The 23,789-nt window shown below is 49.0% G+C and overlaps 1 protein-coding gene across 2 annotated transcripts in view; it reads right to left on the reverse strand.

Annotated features, from left to right (window-relative positions):
• Nucleotides 1-23,789, reverse strand: part of LOC116949368 (semaphorin-3D-like) — a 47,085-nt gene that overhangs the window by 21,879 nt on the left and 1,417 nt on the right. For both annotated transcript variants that reach the window (XM_032966601.2, XM_032966602.2), the window contains exons 2-9: nt 22,681-22,841; nt 18,529-18,591; nt 16,370-16,489; nt 14,069-14,162; nt 12,065-12,184; nt 8,767-8,906; nt 1,692-1,806; nt 380-449 (exon numbers count right to left, since the gene is read on the reverse strand). In XM_032966601.2, the coding sequence (XP_032822492.2) occupies nt 380-449; nt 1,692-1,806; nt 8,767-8,906; nt 12,065-12,184; nt 14,069-14,162; nt 16,370-16,489; nt 18,529-18,591; nt 22,681-22,841 (883 nt within the window). The remainder of the gene's footprint in view (nt 1-379; nt 450-1,691; nt 1,807-8,766; nt 8,907-12,064; nt 12,185-14,068; nt 14,163-16,369; nt 16,490-18,528; nt 18,592-22,680; nt 22,842-23,789) is intronic.

Consider the following 23,789-nt stretch of genomic DNA (forward strand, 5'->3'; position numbering starts at 1 on the left):
TTCGCCAGGTTCAGTGGCATCAACCATCACGCAAACTCCGGCCATCCTCGCCAGCGTCTTTTGGCTCAGCCATCGAACAAAGACGGTCACCGCATCGCGCGCTTTCAGACGCGCTTCCGCGGCCGTCTGGAACGCTCTTCCATCCGATATTAGGAAGCCACTGGGGGGAAGAGAACGCTCTTCAGTTTGTTGCCCCCGCCCCCCCCCCCCCACCGCACTTTTGATTAGCACACTTGGCTAAGTACGGTGCGACAAAAACGTTGAACATGCAGCGGGTTATTTGATTGTAGGCTTTTGCCATCAATGACTTTGGCCGATGACAGCATCTCCCAGTCACTCGCTCCTTTGGCTCTCTCTTAACCTGGCCCCTCGCGCTCACCTGGAGGTGCTGAACACGGCGTAGAGCAGGGGGTTCCTGTCGTCCTTGGTCGGCTGCAGAAACACGTCCTCTGCGAAAGGCAACCAAAACCATCGGCGACAGCTCCAGCAGCAGTGCGAGCGGCGGCGGCAGCAGAGGGCAGCAGCAGCAGAGGGCAGCAGTCGCGACGACATCAACTAGAGCCGCATCGCTCAGCAACGATGCCGCAACAAAGGGAGAATTATAATTGATTTGCGGGTTAGGCCGAGTAATGATCGGGCACGTTCTTTTTTTTACATATATGAAGCCCTCGATTTTGTTCAACGCGTGGCAATTACTGTTTTATACCGTGACTAATTGCTACGTTTGGATTGGCTGTGTCGGGTGGTGAAGGGGTCTCAGCGACAAAAAAATGTTGCCACGATCTTTACGTGGCCGAACGCCGAATTCAATAACGAATCATAACATCGGTTGCGAAACCTACGACGCGTTAAGTTTAACTGCAGGAGTCTCTCGCTCTCTTGCCGGGGACTGTGCTTTGGTGGAAACTGCGCAGCGGTCGTGCACGCGCGTCACGTGCAGCGCTATGGCAAGAAGGAGAAGAGGAGAAGGAGGAAGGAGGAGGAAGGAGAAAGGAAAGGGGAAGAAGCAGCAGGTGCATGTCCGACACGGGTGACTCACACGCGAGGGTGGACCCGTGACAGCCGAGCTTCTGCCGCCACTCACGTGCTAATTACTCACGTCCTTAAAGCGCCCATGAGTGTGCCCGTGTGAGTGTGTGTGCACCCGTGTGTGTGTGTGCCCGTGTGTGTGTGTGCCCGTGTGTGTGTGTGCGCTAACAGCACTTGCCCCTACAGTCTGTTAAGGCTATAGGGGGGATCTTTGTTATCTTTGTTGTGTGTGCGCCCGTGTGTGTGTGCGTGCGTATGTGCGCGTGCGTGTGTTCGCAAACAGCTGGACGGCACCGACGCGCCTTCAAAAAAAATCTTCCTGCCATCGTGGAATTTGCGAATTCAAAACATCAGTTGTTTTTTGTACCGCCCCCCACGACCCCGACGTCGATCGGCAACGCGAAAGAAGAATGCGCGCTGCCGTGCGAGCGACTCCGCCGCGCGGGTGTCGGGGAGGAAGGGAACCCGGCCACATCCCTGGGCGGCCGTTCGGTTCCGGCCGCCGTCCCTAGTTCGGCTCAGGGACCCCCCCCCCGCCACCCCCCGCGGGCCCATCGATCGCGGGAGCCGTCGGGTCTAGCGGTTGTTTTGACATTGAGCAGCGGGGTGGGGGGGGGGAGGAGAGGTTCGCGTGGGCCGCCACTGCCGTTCAGGACACGTACGGATCTCGTCGAAGTGAGTGTCGATTCCGTTGGGCCCCGGCACGGAGCACACGAGCCGAGCCTTGAGGAACGTGGTCCACTTGTTGATGAGGCTGCGCTGCCCGCCCATGTCGTTCTGTTCGGGGGAGGTGGGGGGGAGAGAGGCGGCATGAGGAGGACGAACGCTGCCAGCTCAAGCCGCACGTTTGTTTGCGGCTATGGAAAGGACGCGTTGTTGAGTGGCGAACCGCGGGTTGGCATGGGCCCTGGTGCGAGGAATGGAAGAAGAGCACGTGTGTATGTATGTTGAAGCTCTTTATGCACCGTACGTAGCAAACCGTGCTAATCGGAGGTACAGGGAAAGGTAAAACAAACTAAACACAAAGAGCAGCTCTGAAAGAAATGAGTTTTCAATCTGGATTATTTAAAAGTGCATGGCTCCAGTTGCTTCCGAATATCGGAAGGAAGAGCGTTCCAGACGGCCACGGAAGCGCGTCTGAAAGCGCGCGATGCGGTGACCGTCTTTGTTCCGTGGCTAGCCAAAAGTCGCTGCTGCGAGTGTCGTGTGGTGATGGTCTCCGCTCCTTGACGAGATCAGCAAGGTATTGTGGTTCATTTGTGACAAGCCACTTTGTGTGTAACGAGTGCGACTTTCTAGGTGAGGCCCTCTCCCTGTCCAATTCCCCTACCACCACCCTCCTAGCCGCACCTCCGATTAGCACGGTTGGCTACGTACGGTGCGAAAGAAGTTCAACATGCATGCACACTGTGCATAGACCAGTGCCGAGGGAACTCCGGAGCCCGTGGAGACTGGTGCAGTCTCACCGCCTACACCGACCACAGCCACGCCATTAGCGGTGCACGAATGATTCTATTTCTGGAAATTCAATTCCCCTACGATTTGGACATTATTGTATTTTAATCAAAATACGGCACGGTGATCATAGCTGTTGTGGGAATTACAATACGGGTGAGTACACTGAACAGAAGTTCTGGAGAGCGTTTGTGTGTGTCTGCTTTGTTTCTTTCAAATATAACGAGGGCCAGGTTAAGCTCACTTTTATAATTTGGTTCATTAGGCAAGAGTCATGAACTGTTTATATTGCAATTTTAACAATTGCCTACAATTGTTTTGTTAACAAGTCACACTAATATATATTCTACACGTTTCGGTTGCTTTACGGGCAATTTTTCAATTCAAGCACAAATTGTGTCGTCGTTTCACCGAAAAAAGAATTTATCGCAGTTGGGCGAATTGTTTCCATCTCGCTATTTGTTTCCATCTGCGTTTATCTTTGCGCTAAACGCAAAAAATAAACGGTGGCGCTAACTTCAAGAGCACGCACGTGTTTGCGTTCGTAACGAGTTATTTTTTTTTACCCTAATTTGTCACGTATTGCGCAGTACTGCTCAGAGCAAAGTGGCATGAAATTGCCAGGCTAAACATTGTACTGCTTAATGCTGAGAAAATAAAACGCCGTTCAGAGGGGAAAACATAATTACGGCACGCACGTACGACACAAGGTGTCACGTTCGGCTGCCAGTGCAGGCCCACAAATGATGCAACCTCGCAGACAACATTTCTTTAAATATTCCCGATGTAAAAAAAAAAATTGTTGCATATAGGTCAATCAATTTTCATTTACACATAGCTTAGCAATGTTAATTACACGTCGGTTTTCAACGTGAAGGCAATCAATCTACAGTGCTGTGAAATGCAGCTCATGTATGGAACGAGCCAAAGGTTTTACGCGTGCGCGCGGCTGGTGTCCACCCTCGCCACGGCCGTGACACGTCAACGCGCATCCCGCACCTGCGGTAGCCTACGAGCATTTCTCACTCGCCAACAAAAGTTGGGGCAAAAATTCAATGGCGTGTCTGAATGCATGCAAGTCGGAGGCGCTTGAAACATCACCCTCAAGTAAAAACAAAAACTGCCCATTCACGATCGCGCTTTTTTTAAACTACCCACTTCTTCAACGCGTCTTAAATGTGCGTCACCGAAATCATCGCAGCGCCCCGCGAGGCAGGGTGGCGACGTACGTGCCACCCTCGGCGAACTGAGACGTCGCCGTGGTTGACGGCCACGTTTCCATTCGCAATCCTCGGTGCTTTTAATTTCCTTGCTCGCCACCTCAAGGTCGATAGCGTCTGCAGGGGTCCCCCACAGCCCGGGCCTCGGTAAAATGTGCGCCCGAGTGACTGGAGTCTCGCGCACGCAAGTCGATGCGTCGAGCCGCGTCAGAATCAATTTCGGTTGACCGTGAGCACGTGCGTACGTTGAAAGTCTTTCGCAAACGCGCTCATCCGTGGTGCGCGTGGGAAGGACGTCAAAAATTTTTTTTTAAAGCAGTTCTAAAGAAATAAGTGGTCGGTGAATCTCCACGTGCCTATTAACTACTTCAGTCGGGTGAGCGTAGACAAGTGGGAGGAGACACACGGCAAGGTGGGGGGTGGGGGGCGAGATGACAAATGGCAGGCAGCCAGGCCCCCGAGTGTATGACAGGAAACCGAGATAAAGAAGACACCAGGGGAAGGGCTTAAGGGAGACCCTTGAAGGACACGTATCCAAACAATGGGCATATGTTGAGTTTCAATTGCACAGACCCCCTTGGGTTGGACTCTGCTGATTGGGAACTGCCGTCCCTCGGCGCATGGACGCGCAGCGTCCTCGGCAAAAACGCCCACCGGCGCGTCGCTTCAAGAGCTGATCGCGAGAGTGCGCGGCGCTTGGGACGTGTGTTAAAATAAGGGTCCGGCGTCAACATTAAGTAATTGCGCGTCTTGCTCCGAAAATTGGTCCAACGGTACATTAAAAGCATTCGCAGACTTGCACTCGTGACTTAATCAATACCATCATCGCAATTAGCTTCTGTAAAGTATCCATTTGCCGGATGAAGGCCTCCCCATGCTGTCACTATTCCTCACAATATCCATCGCCTGCACAGGGGCACCGCGGTGGCAGGATGTTAACTACCTCGCCTGGTATACATGAGGTCGTGGGTTTGATCCATCGCCTGCACAAGAGCCGATCTCGTCACTTAATTCCCACCACGGCGGTTTCCCTGGTGGGCACATTCCTTCACAATCTCGCCCATCGGCCATCATCCTCGTGCTGCAATGTGCCCTGCCCGAGCCCAATTACTTTTCTTTACAGTCGATATGATGTCTCTGACACGCATTTGTTCTCTAGTGCACATGTCTCTCTTTCTGTCTGTCTGCGTAATGCCGAGCATGCATAACATCCTTGCTGCTGTGCGCACTTTTCTGCATTTCAACTTGGTGCTCAAGGCGCTGCACATCACAATGAAATATACCGTAGGTCAAATGGAGGAAAAACTGAGAACGTGGAAGCAAATGCAGCGAACCAAAAGCAGGAGAGAATAACTTCGACTTGAGGAGGGTTTTAAACATCGCGATTGTCTCCGATATCATTAAGCACGCGGTCGATGGAAAACGCTCTTTTTCTGGGTGCAAAAACGTGCCGCTTATCATTGTGAAGTTATTTTTTCTTCATAATGTTTCATCCGGCTCATTTGCATCTTTATTTCAAGATGTTAAGTCCAATCCGCCTTCTCAATACATTGCCAAAACTAATCAATATAGAACCTCTTGTCAATTAGCTGAAAACGCGACAACATAAAGAGAGGATTGCAGAGCTTGGGCTGTGGTTCCTTGGCGATCGCGAGATGCATTCTGCATAAATGATGACCACTCGATATTAAACTCAATAAAACATTTCATTGGTTCTTTCGGTAAAGTTTCCCTTCTACGTGACTTTGCCGAAAGAACCAAGAATATGAATCCCTGCGGTCGCGAAAGCTTTAAATAAAAATTTAAATAAAAATAACAAAATGTTAAGTTGGCCCAACTTTTTTGTTTTGGTGTCCTCAACAACTGTGGCATAGCATTCACACACATAGCATACATGAATTGCGTTCAATGCCATATTCATTCCTTATACTGCATAACAAAAATTCTTAAAGGAATCAATTATTACTCCACGACTAATATTAACACATATCTGAATTACCACGGCATTCCATACGCCCACTACATATTTCTGCAATCATTAACGAAATTCATTTCAGAAACCAAACACACAAAAATCAACATTTCAAAATTAATAAACAATATTGCCTGACTTATGGCCATTATATAGTTGTGAAACTCTCGGGTACCCTCATTTGAATTGTTAAATAAACAGCACGGGGCCATTTGGCTCATATTTCATGTTGATTTAGTTGCTAGAAATTCTGCCCAGCCGTAACATTTCACGAGTCGAACATTGCAGGCAGTGTTACGCCACCTCACACAAAAGTGTCTCGGTAACCCTGAGCACAATAAGCTCCCTTTTGCCCTCCGCACAATAAATTCAGCAACGCGCAAAACGTAGATAATCGGGGCGCTGAAAGCCGTGACCGCACACAGGACCCCGTCCTCATGATAAATCAAAGCAGCAAGCCTTCAGCCCGTGTTAGCTTCTCCGTTTAAACATATCACACGTGGGGGGTGGGCGGGGGGTGGGCGGTTATTATTATATGTTACGAATTAAAAAAAATTATAACGAAGGATGCTGCCGTGGTGGTAACGGTTCGCGCACTCGACTTGACACACAGCGGTCGCCGGTTCGATTTGATCTCCCGGCACGGCAGGTGGAACGATGCGGCAAGTTTATGCAATCCGCCTGCCTCTGCCACACGCGGCAGTGTAAATGGGTTCACCGCGGTTAGTCAATCGAGGGGGGCCGCGGTGCGGACGGGTAAAGTGTGGTTACTCCCATTTCTTCCATGGCCAGCCGTGTACGCTGCACTCAAAACGATTTTTTTTTTACCAGGTAAGGCCCACTGAGCTTAATAGCTCTTTTTCAGAAGCAACCTGGCCACAAATGGTAGGTCAATGAAGTGGCTTGTCGTGTGGACGTTTATAGCGGCCGAACACTCTAAATGCGTGATGTTGATTCTAAATGTGGAGGGGAAAACCTGGAGGCCCCTGGAGAAAAATCTACGCGACCAGGGGGTGAGAGAGAGAGAGACACGCAAACTCAAAATATACAGCAGCAAGCGTCAGGTTCGGGATCGAACCCCACGACCTCCTGCACACCAGGTGAGGTAGTTAACATCTCGCCATCCGTGGCGCCCACCCTCTCGGGGGGGGGGGGGCTCTCCAGAGTTCCATCCAGTCGGAGGCCCTTCCGGCAGCAGCGGCGTGAGCAAGAAATCGCAGGGCTGCGCCTTTACCCGACGAATAGAAGAACGACTCCCAAATTCACGAAGCCAAGAAGCCACTGGGTGAGAAAGGCAATTTTGTTTTGTTAATGCGGCAAAACGGAAAAGCTGGACTGGCTCGTCGCCACCGATCGGCGAACGCACGCCTGGCTTCGGTGGCTGCCGTCATTTAATCAAAGTCTTAACCAGGGGCTCAGCTACAACTTGCAGCCGAACTGCAACATTTGGAATGCTTTCAAAAAGACCCTTATGCATTTTGTCATGGTTCGAGTAATACAAGGGAGCTCAGCTGCGTCCGCATTGTGGCTGTGATTTGCCATTAGGGAATACGCGGAGACGCAGAAAAAATATTTTTTTCCGAACAAAAATTAAGCGTGAAGTACTTATTGGAAGCCAGAGAGCCTTCGCGTGTTTAAGTATGCGGCGACAGCTTTCATTTTGTATTACTCATTTACGCTAACCACATTTGAGCTATAAAAATATATCAACGTTTTGCGATTCATTACATTAACACTGTAATACACATATATTCTCTGTAGCTAATTTGCAATATGACATTTTTCGTAGTTAACTGGTGACCAGGCATGAGGCCATCAAAACTTCTCCACCATAGTTATGACGCCTGGAAGTCAGAATCACAGCACAACCAGGTTTGCATGTTTAAGGTTCTCAGGTGCGTGCTGAGGGCAGAGCCAATGAAAGTCGATAGGATATTTGCATGTATGCCTTAAATATATATAAAAAAATGTGGAATGTTTCATTTCGCAAGTTTTTAGTTTCATAGCTCTGCTCCACATTTTATTTTCCCAGAGTTCTCTGCCTCAGAAATGCGTGGCAGTTAAATTCCTTCTCTTGCAAGGTTGATTGAGCCCAGAAAAGCATTGCCAAGATGGGGTTTGGGCCTTGTTTGTGCGTCCTCAAAAGAACAAAACTTCCCACAACGCATTGTGCCAGCAACATTTTATAATTAAACTTTTAACATAATTGAGTTTACTTAAGTGTTATTTATTATCGAATGGTTGTTTCTTGTACTCAGTAGCTACTAATAGGTAACTATTTGCGTACCAATCAAAAACTAGTAATCATAACATCTTTGGAAAATGTAATACTCATCAGGCCCCATGGTGTTATGTGCAGTCTCCACAATCATTGTTACTGTCTCGCCTCAATGTTTATATGCTATTAAGAAGGACCATTGCCTGAAATGTTGCCGATTATGTTTTTTTGCGCTCACGGTAATGTTACTGATTAATAAAGTTGTAATTTTTCCCATTTTTTTTTTTAAATCGCAGACATGGTTGTCGATTCATAAATATTAAAGCTACAAGTTTGTCAAATGGCTATGGACAGAATTCTTTTAGGAGCATACAAAAGAGTTAGGTTAAAGAATGAGCAAATGAACACAAGAACAGGGGGTCAGGGATGCTGTTGTCCTCAAAGCAAAAAGATAATCCAGTGGAAATGGGCAGAAGGCCGCGTCATGAGAAAGACTGACGAGAGGCGAGAGACGAAACCAACTACGGAGCGGAGACCGAAAGACGGAGCAAGCAGCAGAGGGGAGGCAGCGCGAGAAACGCCGGCAGCGAGACGACAGAGTTCGGAGGCCACGAACCGGAGAGAGGAGCAGCTGAGGAAAAAAAAGGAAGAAACGGGAGAGAACGAAAGAGCTTTTTTTTTTTGCCACGCGTGCATGTATGTTGAACTTCTTTCGCACCGTACGTATCCGACAAGTGCTAATCGGGGGGGGTGCGGGGAGAAAAATGACATCAAACTAAACACGCAAAAAAGCAGTTCTCAAGAAGAAGATATCTAAAAGCGCGCAGCTGATATCGGAAGGAAGAGCGTCGTGGGGGAAGCTGTCCCCTTACTTTGCAGACGCGCGCCACCCGGGAGTAGATGGCCTTGGCGCCGCTCGCCTCCAGGGCCGTCTCGCGGAAAAACACGTACACCTTGTCGTCCTCACGGCTGCTCGTGTCGGGGAACGCGAACACCGCCACGAACTTGGGATCTGTCGTCGTCGGACAAAAAAAAGAGACGCAATGAAGCACGCCTTTGCCGTGTGAGCGTTGCGCGTGTTGCGGGCCATTCTGCACCCAATCCACCAAATCGCCCGTCAATTCGTGGGGTCGCCGTTTGGCCCCGCTTCGCCATGCAGGTCAGCGTGCCGGTTATTTTGACGGTGATCCGCGTCGAAGCACGCTACGACATTGGATTTGTTTTTTGTTTTGTTTTCACTGCTCTCTGCTGCTCGCAATGCAGCCGCGCGCTTGCAACGCTCTACAAAATATGATGCCTGGTGGTGGTCAGGTCGCCCATTCACGGTGCGATCCATGCTCAAGCTGCGATTGTGAGATCCGAAAGAGACTGGGGTGTGTTCTGGGTAATTTGGTCATCACCTTTACATAGAATAACATTGCTGAATAACATAGCCGCGTGGGCTATCCTCTGCTTACATGAAAAATACTGACTCATAAAAACAACCTGGCAAGCCAGTCCATTCAGGGAGCCTCCTTTGTTTTGTTGGGGGGTTTCAGAAAAATGCAACCACATCCACAAACGTACACTCACCAGAGGTACACGCGTCTATAACGAAATGCTCGCAGCCACGCTGGCTCTCAGTGCAAAGTAAAACAAAATGACGAATACATCTGTATATAATGGTAAATCTTGCGCAACCAATAAGATACAGGTCTGGGCACTTGTAGAGGTGAGCGAGCGTGGGTGTGGGAGGTTTTGTCGCCATTTGTTCAGTGTTGTGTATTTGTTTGTAAGCGATGCAATCTGGGGCAGATGGACTACCAGATAGATGGACGAACGGACAGACATACAATTTGCAGTGCATAGCAAAAAGCAGCCAATTGCTTTTTTTCTCAAAACAATTGAGAATAATAATAGGGTTTTTCCCCTTTTTTCTGGCAACAAAACTGAAACCTTGTTTACAAGGATTCATGTCTGCATTAACCACAATACCTGCAGTCAAAATGCAAACATAAAACATACTATGATAATATATGCATTATCCTTGAAACTGATTGGTCCTAACCAGAGACAGCTTTCTTTTGAGCCTAGTCTCAATTGGTGCGAGACCAAATGACGCCAAAAGGCGTACTGGCAAAGGAGATCCAATGATGAAACAATTGAGAATTTAAACATTTCAGTTGCTTTCCAATAAAGGCAAGAAGCACTTAAGCGTTAGCTCCGTGCATCCGTCAGCCTCGTCTGTAACATGGGCTCGCCATAACACTTTTAAACGTGATTCAGGAGGAACGCAACTTGGGTATCAAGTTGCGTTCCTCTAATTATTGTTAGGGACTTGCCCTCGAGAGAACCGGCCCACGTTCGATTAAGTGGTTGCCAAAAACGTGGACGGCACAAACCGGGAGCAAAATTTAACGATTCGCAAACATGCAGCTACCCGTCAGCTTCCATGCCGATAACGATGAACTACGTCCAAAGACACTCCGCGCATAACGCACGCTCCCCCCCCCCCCCCCCGCTCGTTTTAAATGTTTCTTGTTCGCATATTCCTTAAGCGTTCTTTTAAGTCTGCCATCGGCAGCACGAGAGCTGACCATCCCGTGAGAGTTGATTGCGCGTGGTTAATTTTGTTTTGGTCCTCTCTCATTCCGAGTTCAATTAACCCGAGGACCATCCAGAGCGTGCCAAACGCATCTGCGTCTGAGCTTACAGAGGGCCTCGCCAGATGCCGCTTCTCACCTGCGCATTCCTGCAGAGATTTAAACCTCCATGATGCGCCCACGCTGATCCATCGCACACCCCCCTTCTTTACCTCCGCGCGACATTTAACAACAATCTCGAAAGCCGAGATGCTTCTCTGACAGAAGAATGCTAACTTGGGTTGAAACAGTCGATACTTCTAAATCTCAGCAGGGCGTTACTTTTTTGTTTGTTTCCGTGGGGATTTGTCACGAAAAAAAAAACATTCAAAAGCTAACATTCGGTAAAAAAAAAATGTGACTTGTCAACTTATACGACACCCAGAGAGGTAATGTTTAGGGGTGAATTGTAATCACCAGAAATGGCATTGCACATTGTGTATTCGCGTTGTGAGCGATGTAAAGTACTCCACTGCCCTCTTGCATGTTACTCTCCCACGTCACCGAATGAAACTAAACTGAACTGGCAACTTTTGTGTTTTTTTATTATAATTTCCTTTATTTTAATTAAACATTTAAAAACCAACATCGAATAGCACGCGTACAGATCCTCTACCAATCAACTGCTGCGGGCGGTGGGAGTTATTGACCATACTTCACCTGCTGGTCAGTGCATCTTGGTGGGGGGCATCGGCGTAAGGCACATAGAAGCACAGTACAACCGTAGATTGTGCTGTACTGCCCTCTTCCGCCCAACACGTAACGCCCCAGTCTATAACAACTGTGATGCATGGTGGTCAACCATTTTGCAAACCATCTCGGCTCGACTCTGCTTAGCTTCCGACATCTGACGGGGCTGCGTTCGTTCTGACATCTGATGGCACTGCGTGCATTTTGTCATCTGATGGAACTTTGTGCGTTCTGATATCCACTGCGTGCATTCTGTCATCTGACGGGGCTGCGTTCGTTCTGACATCTGATAGCATTGCGTGCATTCTGTCATCTGACGGGGCTGCGTTCGTTCTAACATCTGATGGCACTGCGTGCATTCTGCCATCTGATGGAACTTCGTGCGTTCTGATATCCACTGCGTGCATTCTGTCATCTGACGGGACTGCGTGCCTTCTGACATCTGATGGCACTGCATGCATTCTGTCATCTGATGGAACTTCGCGCGTTCTGATATCTACTGCGTGCATTCTGTCATCTGACGGGACTGCGTGCCTTCTGACATCTCATGGGACTGCGTGCATTCTGTGCGATTTGGCCACAGGGCTTACATTTACACTAAACAGGTCGCTAGACACTACGTGTCTGAGGAACATAGCCAAGTGGTTATAGACCCTCGGACTCATTACTGTAAATTAAAAAAAGAGAGCTTTAGCGGAATGCACTGCCACTGTGCGCATTCTATCATTTGCCTGACGCCAATCAGGGCGCGTTAAAGGGTTCCAGACCGGCAGCGCGCGTGCACGCGCGACGATTCCCTGGGGCACCGCCAGGAATCGGCTGTGCGTGGGACATGCGTCCGCGGCCACCGCCGCCTCACCGTTGAGCCAGCTGGCCTCGTGCTGCTCCGTGCGAATGGAGTTCCCCGGGCCCAGGCTGCGGCCGAACGTGGGCTCCTTGCCCATGAAGTCCACGTTGAGCCCGGCGAACAGCTGGCCGTCTGCGAGCAAAGAACGTCAGCGACGGTTGTTCGGTGAGCACGGCTGGCGACGTACGGCGCGAAAGAAGCTCAACGCGCGTGCGTGCGTGCGAGCGAGGCGGTGGCAACTTTAAGAGAGAAATCCACATCCGCGATCGCGGAGCGACACAAACCGCGGTGCGAGTGAAACTCCGAGACCGGCGCACGGCGCCACCGAAGCAATTCGCCTGCTCACGGACACCGGCGGTTGAATGGCCGACGAAGCCGGCTATCGATTTGTAGCGTTTGGCTTTGCGGTTCCAAAAAATTCCGTTGGCCCATCCTTGCAATAAGACACTGCGGGCGTATTAACCAGAAAGTATGCGCCGTCTGCAGTGGATGGTAAGGATGTTGAAAATCACGTGACATTATTTATATATGTTTTTGCTTGTTTAAGAGAAGGTCGTGCGTGCCAGCGGCACAATCCAAATGTGCCCAATTAGCAAAATTATGTGAAAGTCACTTAGTTTGGTAAAACCACATCACAACATCGCCTCCCACTGGCAGACTATAACCGCCTTCATGATGGCCTTGCTTTATATATAAAAAAAAAGAATACTCGAATACCAAATGCATTATTCAATGGTCTTGAAACAGCCAGCGTCCAGCCTGGAATAACAGACGACCGTCTGCACAAGTGGACGTAAGTGTTTCGCAATTAATTTGATAACAGTTGGGGGAATAACCTTGGCGCTTGAGGCAATATTATTTCACCACGAATTATTATAACAATAAACCTTCTCTCCCTCCTTCGTCAACGATTCCATCCAACCATGAATGTGTGCAACGATGAGGACAACTCGAAAGCGGTCACCACGTGAGTTCGATCACTCTTTCCTCTTAACGCCGGATTATGAACGATATCACCATGGCTATAGGACACACACATTGCAGTGTTACAAAGCCAGAACGCTGCCTTACGCCCCTTCTGCAAGTAATGGGAATCAGCCACGTTCAGTGCAGCTTTACTGCCACATCTGAACTTCACCTAAAATGACCAAGAAGAGATCTTTCACACACGCAAATAAATAAGAATTTTGGCCCCATTACCTCCGACGGGGAATTTTTTTACCATTTGAACGTGTTATCCAGGGCTTAATGAAACGTCGTCGTCGTTGTTGTTGTTATTGCCGCGTGGTTTCATTTTTGTACGCGGTGTTTAATTGCCCCCCCCCCCCCACACTTTTCAAATAAAATGGCGAACAGATGTGTGGGCTGCGTGGCCAAAGCAACTGCGGCAATACCAGAGCATTAGCCAGCACCACTAGGTCCATGGGTTTCAATCCCGGGTTCGAACCCCCCCCCGCTCCCCCCCCCCCCCCCCCCAGCGTTAAGCTTAATTCTTGAACGTGGCGTGTTCAGGCTCTAAGCCCGGACACCAACACATGGACTCCCTTAGACTGCCCAATGTGGCAATTGAAGGGGCCTCAGAAGTAGTTCTTTGATGTCACCTTCCAGAGGCTGTTGTCACTGGTGACTGGGCAGAGGCCACCAGCTCACTTGAGTTGAGAAACCAAGCTTAATCGGCGATGGCTGCCTGGATTTAAACTCGGGTTTCAAGCGTTGACAGCTCAGCGCTCTGCACTGCCGCCATAATCTTTCATTACTCCCTGCGAGAGTTCAGCAATGCACATTTCGCCATGTCAAAACGCGCAGCTCACGGCACATTTGTAATGCAATTAAGCAGAAGACGAACCGTTGCATTGAATATGGGACTTAAAAAAAGTTTTTTTTTTTAATATATATTGGAGACCGTCATAAGTCTGTGCCTACCACTGTAGGGTCAGTGTGCTGCTCTGAAGGCTTGGGAAGAGTGGCGGGGAGGTACTGTGTGTGTGTGCGGGTGGCCGGTCTCAGGCTCCGTACCTGTGATCAGGGAGACCGTGTGCTGCTGAGGATCATAGGGGCATCGGCCACGGCCAGACTCCATGTGCTGCGCGTCCAGACTAAACACGGGCTCCTGCTTGATGATAGCGACGGCCAGAATAAAAAAACGCGAGGATAACGTGTTTAGCGAGCGTCATTTTACGTGCTATGAAGAAGCCCCATTGCCCGAAACGTCACCGAAAAAATATTTGGTTCCTTTCAACGCAGTGTTAATTGTGCTTGTGAGCCACTGGCAATGCAGCATTACCAAATTAAATGGTTAATTATATTTTGAGGCCATACCACACGGCTTACCACGTTTTTCTCCCGCTAATATGAGGACGTTCGGTAAAGTGTCCTTAGGTTGGAATTTGCACCGGAATCCTAAACTTGTCTTGCTGCAGCAATATACAGTTCTAGAACATACTGGTTTTCATTTAAAACAAATGTTTTTATTTTTATTACTGTTCTTAGCAATCACGCGCTTGCACCTTAGCAAGCGCTCAGGCTGTCTCCATGTCGTGGTGATCGATTCCCGAACGTGCCGCCGCTACAAGGCGCCGTTGCGAGTCAGACGCTCGCCACTTTTTTAGTAATTGCATAAAACGTTCATTTTCTTATCGCAATATTTGGAAGGGGAACAAAAAAATTGTGAAGTGACGACAATTCGTATTTCGGCACGTGACAACCGGAGGTTAAGATCTTCCGTTCGATGCATATTTGCAGACACGCTACGGGCGAAGAAGATGGGAATACGCATGAACTGATTATTCGGCGACGATGCTGCATAGGCAGTGTGGTGCACATGCACAATGAACAAAATACTCTACAGTACTCTAGAGGCAGTGTTGTTAATGAGTGTGTTGAGATATATTTGCACAGTATATAATCCCTGACCAATTATATACGTCTCCCTGTGGAAAATATAAAAAATACAAGGCATCTAGTTTAAAATAACAAGGACCGCTGGCATAATAACAACCCAGATTAATGAACGATTAAGACAAATTAATTTAAAAAATTACAACAGCAACCTGTTAATGTTACCGCACGGTTGGCTACGTAGGTGCAAAAGAATTTAAACATACAATGTAACAGCAAGTAATGCATACAATTCTATTTGATTCAACCATGGGAGTTACATATGTAAGCATTAATGCACATTGGACAGAAGTCCCAAGTTATATTGTCAAGAGCGTATGGCTTCGTGCAACTTAAATGTGAAAACCTGCAGTGATGCAACTGCCATAGAAATTGGCTACGGTTTACTAAACCCCCGAATGGACATTGTACATCAGGGAAAAAAATAACAACCGACTCCTTCTTGTTTACTTAGGACGCCGTATATAATTCGGGAAAAATTAACCCGAGGACCATCCACAGCGTGCCAAACACATCTTCGTCTGAACTTACAGAGGGCCCTGCCAGATGCCGGGTCTCCCGAATGAAAAGCAACCGATCATTCAATTGCCTCAATTGGCTACACTTGACAAGGGGACACAGCCCAGCAGATTTGCCAAGCTGGAGTCGACTTCATGGCAATGAAGTCGTACGCACGTAAGCCCCTTTATCCCATTGGCCAATGCAATAATTCCCTGAATGCTGAGCAGGCATTGGCCCACATCTTACGCCGCTGCCACTGCAACATTAACGGCCGTAGCCTAACGGACGGGGGGGGGGGGGGCTTGAACAATTATGCCTGCAACACGATTGGGGAATTGAACTTGCTTTCATTTGTAATTATTATTTGCAAACCTGTTTAGCGCAGGCAGCTTTTTCAGGGGCGAGTGCTCTTACTTAGAGAGCATTGATGGAAGGCCGACGCAGCATGCGAGTGGGTGGGTGGCCCGCCCCACGCTCGGCCGCCTTTGTCTCCCGAGTGACCATGTTCACACATGGCACCGGGCACTCATGTAGAATCAAAATCTATTTTTAGAGTGGAGGAATCCGACGAGCTATGAAGCTCTTTTTCACGCGTGTCAGTTTACCTCGGGGAGACCAAAGACCGAAGCAAGATAATCGTCACTGGCGTTGACAGCGAGCGGGAATCGAACTCGGGTTTCCAGGTTCGTAGCAACTCCGATTACCACGGTTGGCTACGTACGGCGCAAAAGAAGCTCAACATCCGTGCATACAACAGTCACTCGTACGTAGCGCAGCCACGTGCGCCAAACACGTGCGCAGCAACGCACATGCAGAGTTTGTGCCCTCTGCGGTGAAACAACGGCGACGGCCCTACGGCAGACTGCCCATGGGTGTGGGTGGGTGGGTGGGTGTAGGGCGGGGGGGGGGGGGGTGCACCTCAAGCCTGGAGCCCATGTGCACGAAGGCGCACACCGGGTAGAAGGCGCCGGTGCCGCACGCGTACACGTGCGTCCTGTTGTAGTGGTGCAGCGCTCGGACAAAGTTGGCGCATTCTCTCTGCGGCGGTCGCGGGGACGCAGGGAGGTGCGGAGACGCGCGGTTAGGCTCGTCGCCGCTGCGGGCAATGGAACTGCAGCGGCTGCGTCGCGAATAAACATCGATCAACGAGTCTCGAAACAGCTCGAGCCTCTCGTAAATCACGTGACTTCTGCGTGGCCGCCCCACGCTCTGAATCTCTCCCCGCCCACTATGAAAACAGACGCTGCGGCGTCGAGGCCCTAATGTCGCCTCTTCCATCATGCCCTCGTGATTTCTGCTGACCCAATGGTCACCATTTTCTGGTTCCTTTTCCATCATTTTCCTCTTATTTCCCATTCTTTCTCTTCTCTCGTCAGATTCCTTTTTCTTTTTCCATTCATTGCATCCTTAATCCTACTCCTTTTCCCGTGGTTGCTCGTAATAATGCAATAATGGCTTATAATCCATAATTAACTTTTGGATCAGACCACGTATTTATCTGGAAAATGTTGTGTCAATACAGCCAAACAAACTAAATTGTCACACGCACAAGCGTTTAATATGCCTAGTTTTAATGTTTCAGCTCACCAATTGGTTGAATAATAATTCTCACGACCAAATGTAGCATTTAGATCCGAGGTTTTGTTTGTAACTATATCAATCGTCATCAGGACAAATCCAGGAATTCAGAACAAAAATGTTACAAGTCAGAATAACTTCATTATTTACCCAGGAAAGCCACACTCATTTTCAGGAGGGTCCTGCGTTTGAATTTTTTCGCTGACATCGATTGCATTTTTTCTTGTTGTGGTTTTCACACCTGATGATTGCTTGTGTTGCAGTCGAAACGTCGTGAGAATTTTATTGTTTTATATTTTTTATTATTTTATTGTTTCCCTTCTACGTGACTTTATCGAAAGAACAAAGAATATGAATCCGTGCAGTCACGAAAGCTTTAAATCAAAATTTGTTGTTACATTGTTTTGAAAATGCATTGCACTTTGAAAAAACTCGAAAAAAATGTTGAGCTACAGCGTAAGAGCCACAGCGACAGAGCCACGTAAAGCATAGTCCGACAAACCCTAGATGCATTTACGAGGTAAACGAGGCTCTTTCATGATATATATTTATATTGTTAAGCCTCTCAGGTCCATGCACCACCGATCGGCGTTACCAATTTCCGTCACCACACAAGGAGCTGCGCTCACATTTAACATCTCGCTTTGAAAAACGGTCGACGCCCTTGCACTTGGCAAATATCCCTCATATAGCCTGCAACAGACTGTTGGGGCAAGTGCTGTTAGCGAGCAGCACACGAGGGGGTGGGAGGCCAACACTATGCCCGGTCGCCTTTGTCTCCCCAGTGGCGATGTTTATACACCGCACCAGGTACTAATTTTGAGGCTGAGTCGACCTTATGGGAGGCCCAGGACCGGTTCAGATATTCGTCACTTGTGTTGGCCATGAGCGGGTATCGAACCCAGGTCGCCGGGTTTACAGCGCAGCGCGCTAACCGCTACGGCGCTTGTGAATGCACACACACGCGCGTGCGTGCGTCTCACTCGTATAAACTTCCACCGGACACATTTGGGTTAAATTAATTTGCGTGTTTTTGGTTTTTAAAACGAGGAAGCCCTTCTGCTGAACACAACTATCCTATGAGTGGCTCTGAGAAGTTTACAAAGGGGGGGGGGGGGCCGCGACCCACTCTCGCTGCTTTCGCGTGAGCAGAACAAATGCGGCTTGCGGGCATGTCAGCCCCCATTTGTCTTTTAGCGCGAAATAATTCTGCCCAAAAAAGCCATTGACTCGGCTGTCATTGTGTTTGGCGAGCGACGTATTCAACCGCTCTGTTGCGTCCATTCAGAAGGTCCCCTCTGCCAATATCGAAACGCCTTCCCAGCCGCTTTCATTTCACTTACATATCGGTGTAATTCCTTGCCGATCTCCGGTAAAAGCCACGTTATTGCTGTCAACAAAATCCGAGATTCTTCCCCCTGCCCCCCCCCGGCTTCGCTGTGACGCTCGGAGGCTTTAGGAACCGTCCCCCGACAAAGGCATGGACACGGCACACTCACCTGAGGATCTTTCCCCGTGAGCTTGCATATCTCCACCCTCTCCTTGGACGGCGGCCAATAGATCTGTCGGAGATAAGGCGCGGACGCAAGGATAAAGATCCCCCGGGTAGCCCGCCAGACGGCCGGGGGCAAGCCGCCGGATCCAGAAGCTTTAGCTGCGCTCACTTGATGAGTTCCTCCGACATGGCCACTGTGAACCTGCCGTGGGAGTTGAACCCAGCCACCATTGGCGAGCGGCTGTTAAGTCTCGCGTAGACCCGGTGTGGGTCGTGTGGTATAGTCACCGTCACACTTTTGTGTCCCTGGTGTTCGTTGCTACACAACGCACGAGCCACTGATTTTAAGGCTGAATCATCCTAGGGTAGGCATAGGACGGATTATAATATTACCTGCACTTAATGTTAGTCGTGACGGGGGACTCGGGTCGCCGGGGTTGGGTAGCCCAGTGCGCTAAACACAAACACTGCCGTTGCAACATACGCACGCGCGCGCCTATGTGCACGTGCACACATACCAGCGCGCGCGTGCACAGCGCTTGCACACCACCACCAGCCACTCACACGTGTCAACAGACACAGAATAGTGGGGGGCTGGGTGGCAAAATCACGGGACTGCAAAAACAGCATTTTCAACGATTTCGCTGGAGGCAATAACACTCGGGCCGAGTTCGAATTGAGGTTGGACGGTTGACTCAGCCCATCCTCCCTCCCGGGGTGGATAAAATACGTGCTAATTTTTTCGGGAAGGCAACAGTGGCAAAAACGCAGACTTTAAACACTTCACCAAAGTTATAATGTACTTAAATGCTGACTCACGTGTTTATTATTACGAATGACTTTGTAAAAAAATTCACCACGCTCGTCGTCAAAGCACAGACGAGAGACGTCGTGTGGACCGTTAAGAAGAGTAAGCGGACAAGTTCAAGACACATCGCTCCCAGGAACGATTGGCCAGGGGCTGAGACTTGCTACGGGATGAATGATAACATTTCCATGATTAGAACACATTCGCACACTTTCGGGTAGCCTACGCTCCGTTGCCTCTAAGAGTTTCCACATTGCAAAACAGCTCTTTCCAACTCGTCAGTTACAATTCTCTGGCGTGTTTTGGACAAGAATCGTTGCTTCGACAATCATCGATGGTCGTGCGCTCACGGCCTCTTGTCACTCTCTAACGTTGCCATGAAGTGTTTTTTTTTGTTCAACGCATCTTGAACCACAAAAGAACCCACACAGATTAATTCCACCTGACAGCTGCCCGATTTAACAGTGAGCAACAACAAACATAATAAATATATATTTTTTAAATAATGAAAACCAACAATCATTTCAAGTGGCGTTATTTATCTTACTTCGGGGGGGGGGGGAGAGGACAGAGGATCTTCTTTTCTTTTGAGGTTTTTTTCTTCCTTTTTTTATGGCCACAGGGGGATAGAAGAGTTGCGTTGGAGGGCAGAGGTTAAGTATTTGGTGAGCCCACGCTTTTTTTGCTACTTCTCTTTCGCAGACAGTTGTAAGGCGCTAAGAGACGCGGACCATTTTGACGCTCGTTCTTAACGTCACACGAAACAAAAAACGAAAAATCGAATTCAAGATTAAAACCTCCCTCCGGTCCGCGCGGAACAGAGAAACGTCGAGAGCCGGGAGAATGTTGATAGCGTGAAAAGTTTAAAAAGTAAGTATCCGTCTGACGGTTACGTTGGACTTCATGCAGGCGTGCACGCAGCCAGGCCGTACTCACACGTGTACCTCCAATTGTGTGTTTCCATTGCGCTTAGGGGCTCCGTGCGAGCGCCACGGCCAAGGTTGTGTGTACACACTGAGGCTCTTCGCTCATCTTCGACTCAAGTGGCTTCAACTCTGGTCTGTGTCCGCGACGATCTCTGCAGCGTAAAGCGGGCTTGGTGGTGGCGGTGTTATTGATTTGTTTGGTTTTATTTTACGCTGCCGCGTTTTGCCCGTCTTCGCAGCCGAGATGAAACACGCCGCTTTTTTGGGAACTGTCATCCATAGCTTAAGGCTTCTATTGCGCACGCAGGCACACACGACACACGCACATATGTGTATAGTGTGTGTGTCGTTTTTTCCTTGTCAATAAACTCTCGTAATTAGATTTTCTCTTTGAAGCGGTTTCAAAGTTAGAAGCTCCATGCAATGAACGTTCACTTAGCTCAGTTTAGCCTCGAATAGCCAACACCGACAAGTAAGAACAAACTAAAACTCAAAGTAGTTTCCTGCTCAACTGAGAGCGGTGTGACACGCTCCTCTCCTGTTTACTACTCTGAACCAGTGGTGGAAATTCCACATGCCTATGGTTGGGGGTGGGCTAGTCTTTCCATAGGAAAATTACTGCCTGTCTTGCTTCCCGACAAAGTGGCACTCATTGTACCAACAGCAAATTGGTGAAAAGTTGAGTCGGCCCCTGACCTGGAGTTGAACTCACAAACCTTCCGATTGGGCAGCATTGAAAAGAAAACCTTCGTCGTAATATTTGCCCTCTTTTCTTGGTTACTTACATTAAAAAAAAGCCTTCACCAATCCGCACTGACCGGCATGGTGAAGTATGGTCAAACAATCCCCACTACCCAGCATAACTTGGGAGGCCTCCATTCATCAGTGGATTGACAATAGAGCTGTATATTGTAATAGTTATTTTCATGTTGATGGCACAGAAAACCCCAGAGTTGTCAACTAAACCACTTACAGCAATGTCACACATGGGACAAATGCATGAAAAGGAAGTGCAATTCCACGAATCATTTTTAAAAGGTTCAGTATTCAAGCCAAACTGTGACTCAAGCTCAGGGTTCAGGCAGAGGCATTCACTGGCAAACAAGACCCATTCACTAGTCAATCTCTGTAACGAGGACTGCCAGGCGAAACAACCACGGCGGAAGACACTTTACTGGGTCACACGCCCATGGAGGCACGCAGAGGGATCCCCCCTAAGGCCAAATTAGTCAGAAAACGACAGCGAAAATAAACAAGATAATGCCACAGTATGGGTTGCACGATCCCATTACAATGCTCTTAAGTGTTTTGCTGCGGAGTGACCTTCGGGGGAGAGTCCTTAAAAAGAAGGGCAAACAGAAGTTCATTAGCACAATGGTGATGGACTCGAAGCTGACTTCATCGGATGGCTTATGACAATTGCAAGAATCCAAACAAGATGGGATTTCAAACAGCTAATTGCAACGCGATTCCAATGCGACTCGGGCAGACTGTATTTCAAAGTACAGTGTGTTTCACAGTGTCCTGTTAGCGCCAAATGCTAAGTTACATATGACTGAATGTAATTGGCAAGTAACACCACTGAATATAATTATAACGCGTTCACATTAAAACTGGCCCGTGACCATTTCACTTGGAATGTGGCCAGCCTCGCGAGGTCTCGAAAAGCTGGGTACGGTTAAAACCTGAAGAGTGATTTGGAGTGGTGACCGTCGATGCAGAGCAGGTTGTTACAGGCTGTAGGGCTTTCGTGGCAGGCGGCCGAGACGGCAGAAGCCCAGAAAAAAATCCATTGATGATACCAAACGGGACGACCCTGGCAAACATTGCCAACGTTGGCTCAACGTTGGCCAGACATTGGAATGAGGTTGGAACCGTTGGACCAACCTTGCCCCAACGTTGGCTCAACGTTGGGAATGAGGTTGGAACCGTTGGACCAACCTTGCCCCAGCGTTGACCAGACGTTGGAATGTGGTTGGAACCGTTGGACCATCCTTGCCCCAACGTTGGCTCAACGTTAGAATGAGGGTGGAACCGTTGGACCATCCTTGCCCCAACGTTGGCTCAACGTTAGAATGAGGGTGGAACCGTTGGACCATCCTTGCCCCAACGTTGGCCAGACGTTGGAATGTGGTTGAAACCGTTGGACCATCCTTGCCCCAACGTTGGCTCAACGTTAGAATGAGGGTGGAACCGTTGGACCATCCTTGCCCCAACGTTGCCCAGACGTTGGAATGTGGTTGGAACCGTTGGACCATCCTTGCCCCAACGTTGTCCAGACGTTGGAATGTGGTTGGAACCGTTGGACCATCCTTGCCCCAACGTTGGCCCAACTATGGAATGTGCTTGGAACCGTCGGACCAACCTTGCCCCAACGTTGGCCCAACGTTCGCACGACGTTCTACGATCACCGAGGACAAACCTTTCTGGGCTGGCGGTTGATGTTGTCCAGCTGGAGCAGCAGCAGGTAGTTGCGAGTGCCGACCAGGAGCCGGCCCCGGTCCTCGTCCAGCAGCAGAGTGCGGAAGTCCCACACATCGGCGGGCACGCTTAGGGTCACCGTGCTGTTGGTGGCCACCAGCTCTGGGGTCGCGTTTGTGCCGGCGTACAGGCGCACCACGCCGAGGGAAAGATACGCAACGTTTCAGACAGTGCTGCCGACGAGAGGCGGTCGACCTGAAAGAGTTCTTAACAAAAAGTCAATCGGCTCTCTCTCTCTCATCTCCACTCCCGCGTAATTGACTGTGGTGTGACACCGGAATCAATGTCTGATAGGATTGTTACAAATCACTCGTGACGAGCGATAGAAACCGAATTTTATCGTTAAACAGAATCAGTTTCTGCCTGGTCATTAAAAGAGCACGGGGTGGCACCCATCTCCTGTGTATAGCCCCCATGGTGAACATTTCTATAGCACAACACCCGCCAATTTCCCAACAAAGTGATATTCACATTGATGAAGGGATGAAGGAATGAGTGGTGTAACCATCCGACCAGGACTTTTCAACTCACAACCTTCTGATTGCAAGGTGCATAACCCCACCACTGCACCGATAAGCCAGATCAAATGATAACTTCCTATCGTTTTCAACGAATTTAATTTGTAATGTATTACATGTCTTTTTCGCCAATAATATTGCACTAGCGTAGATGTTTTCTAGCCTAATTATAAACTGTACATATATGCGTTTTTTTCAATATTTTCTTTTTTATAAGGCTGTACGGGTTGTTAGGGCTGAGCCTGGTTGGTGCTTGGATGGGTGACCACCGGTGCTTGCCAGGTGGTGTAAGCATGGAGATGCGAGGTCGCCAGGAAATGGCAGCATTGGGCGTTACGGCTGCGAAATCGTGTGGGGTTTTTATCTGGGTTCTCTGCTTTCCTGCCACGCGAAGCCAAACACTCGAATTGGAATTGGTCAAAACATTCCGAACGCAGGGACCTCTTGCAAAAACGAGTCCTGAATCTCGTTGAGATTTTGCTTTCCTGAACGACTGCCATCGTTATTATTAGTAGTGGTATTCGCGGTTCTG

This window comes from Petromyzon marinus, chromosome 36, assembly GCF_048934315.1.
Source record: "Petromyzon marinus isolate PM22_M1 ecotype Great Lakes invasive population chromosome 36, UKy_Petmar_22M1.pri1.0, whole genome shotgun sequence".
Taxonomy (NCBI): Eukaryota; Metazoa; Chordata; class Hyperoartia; order Petromyzontiformes; family Petromyzontidae; genus Petromyzon; species Petromyzon marinus.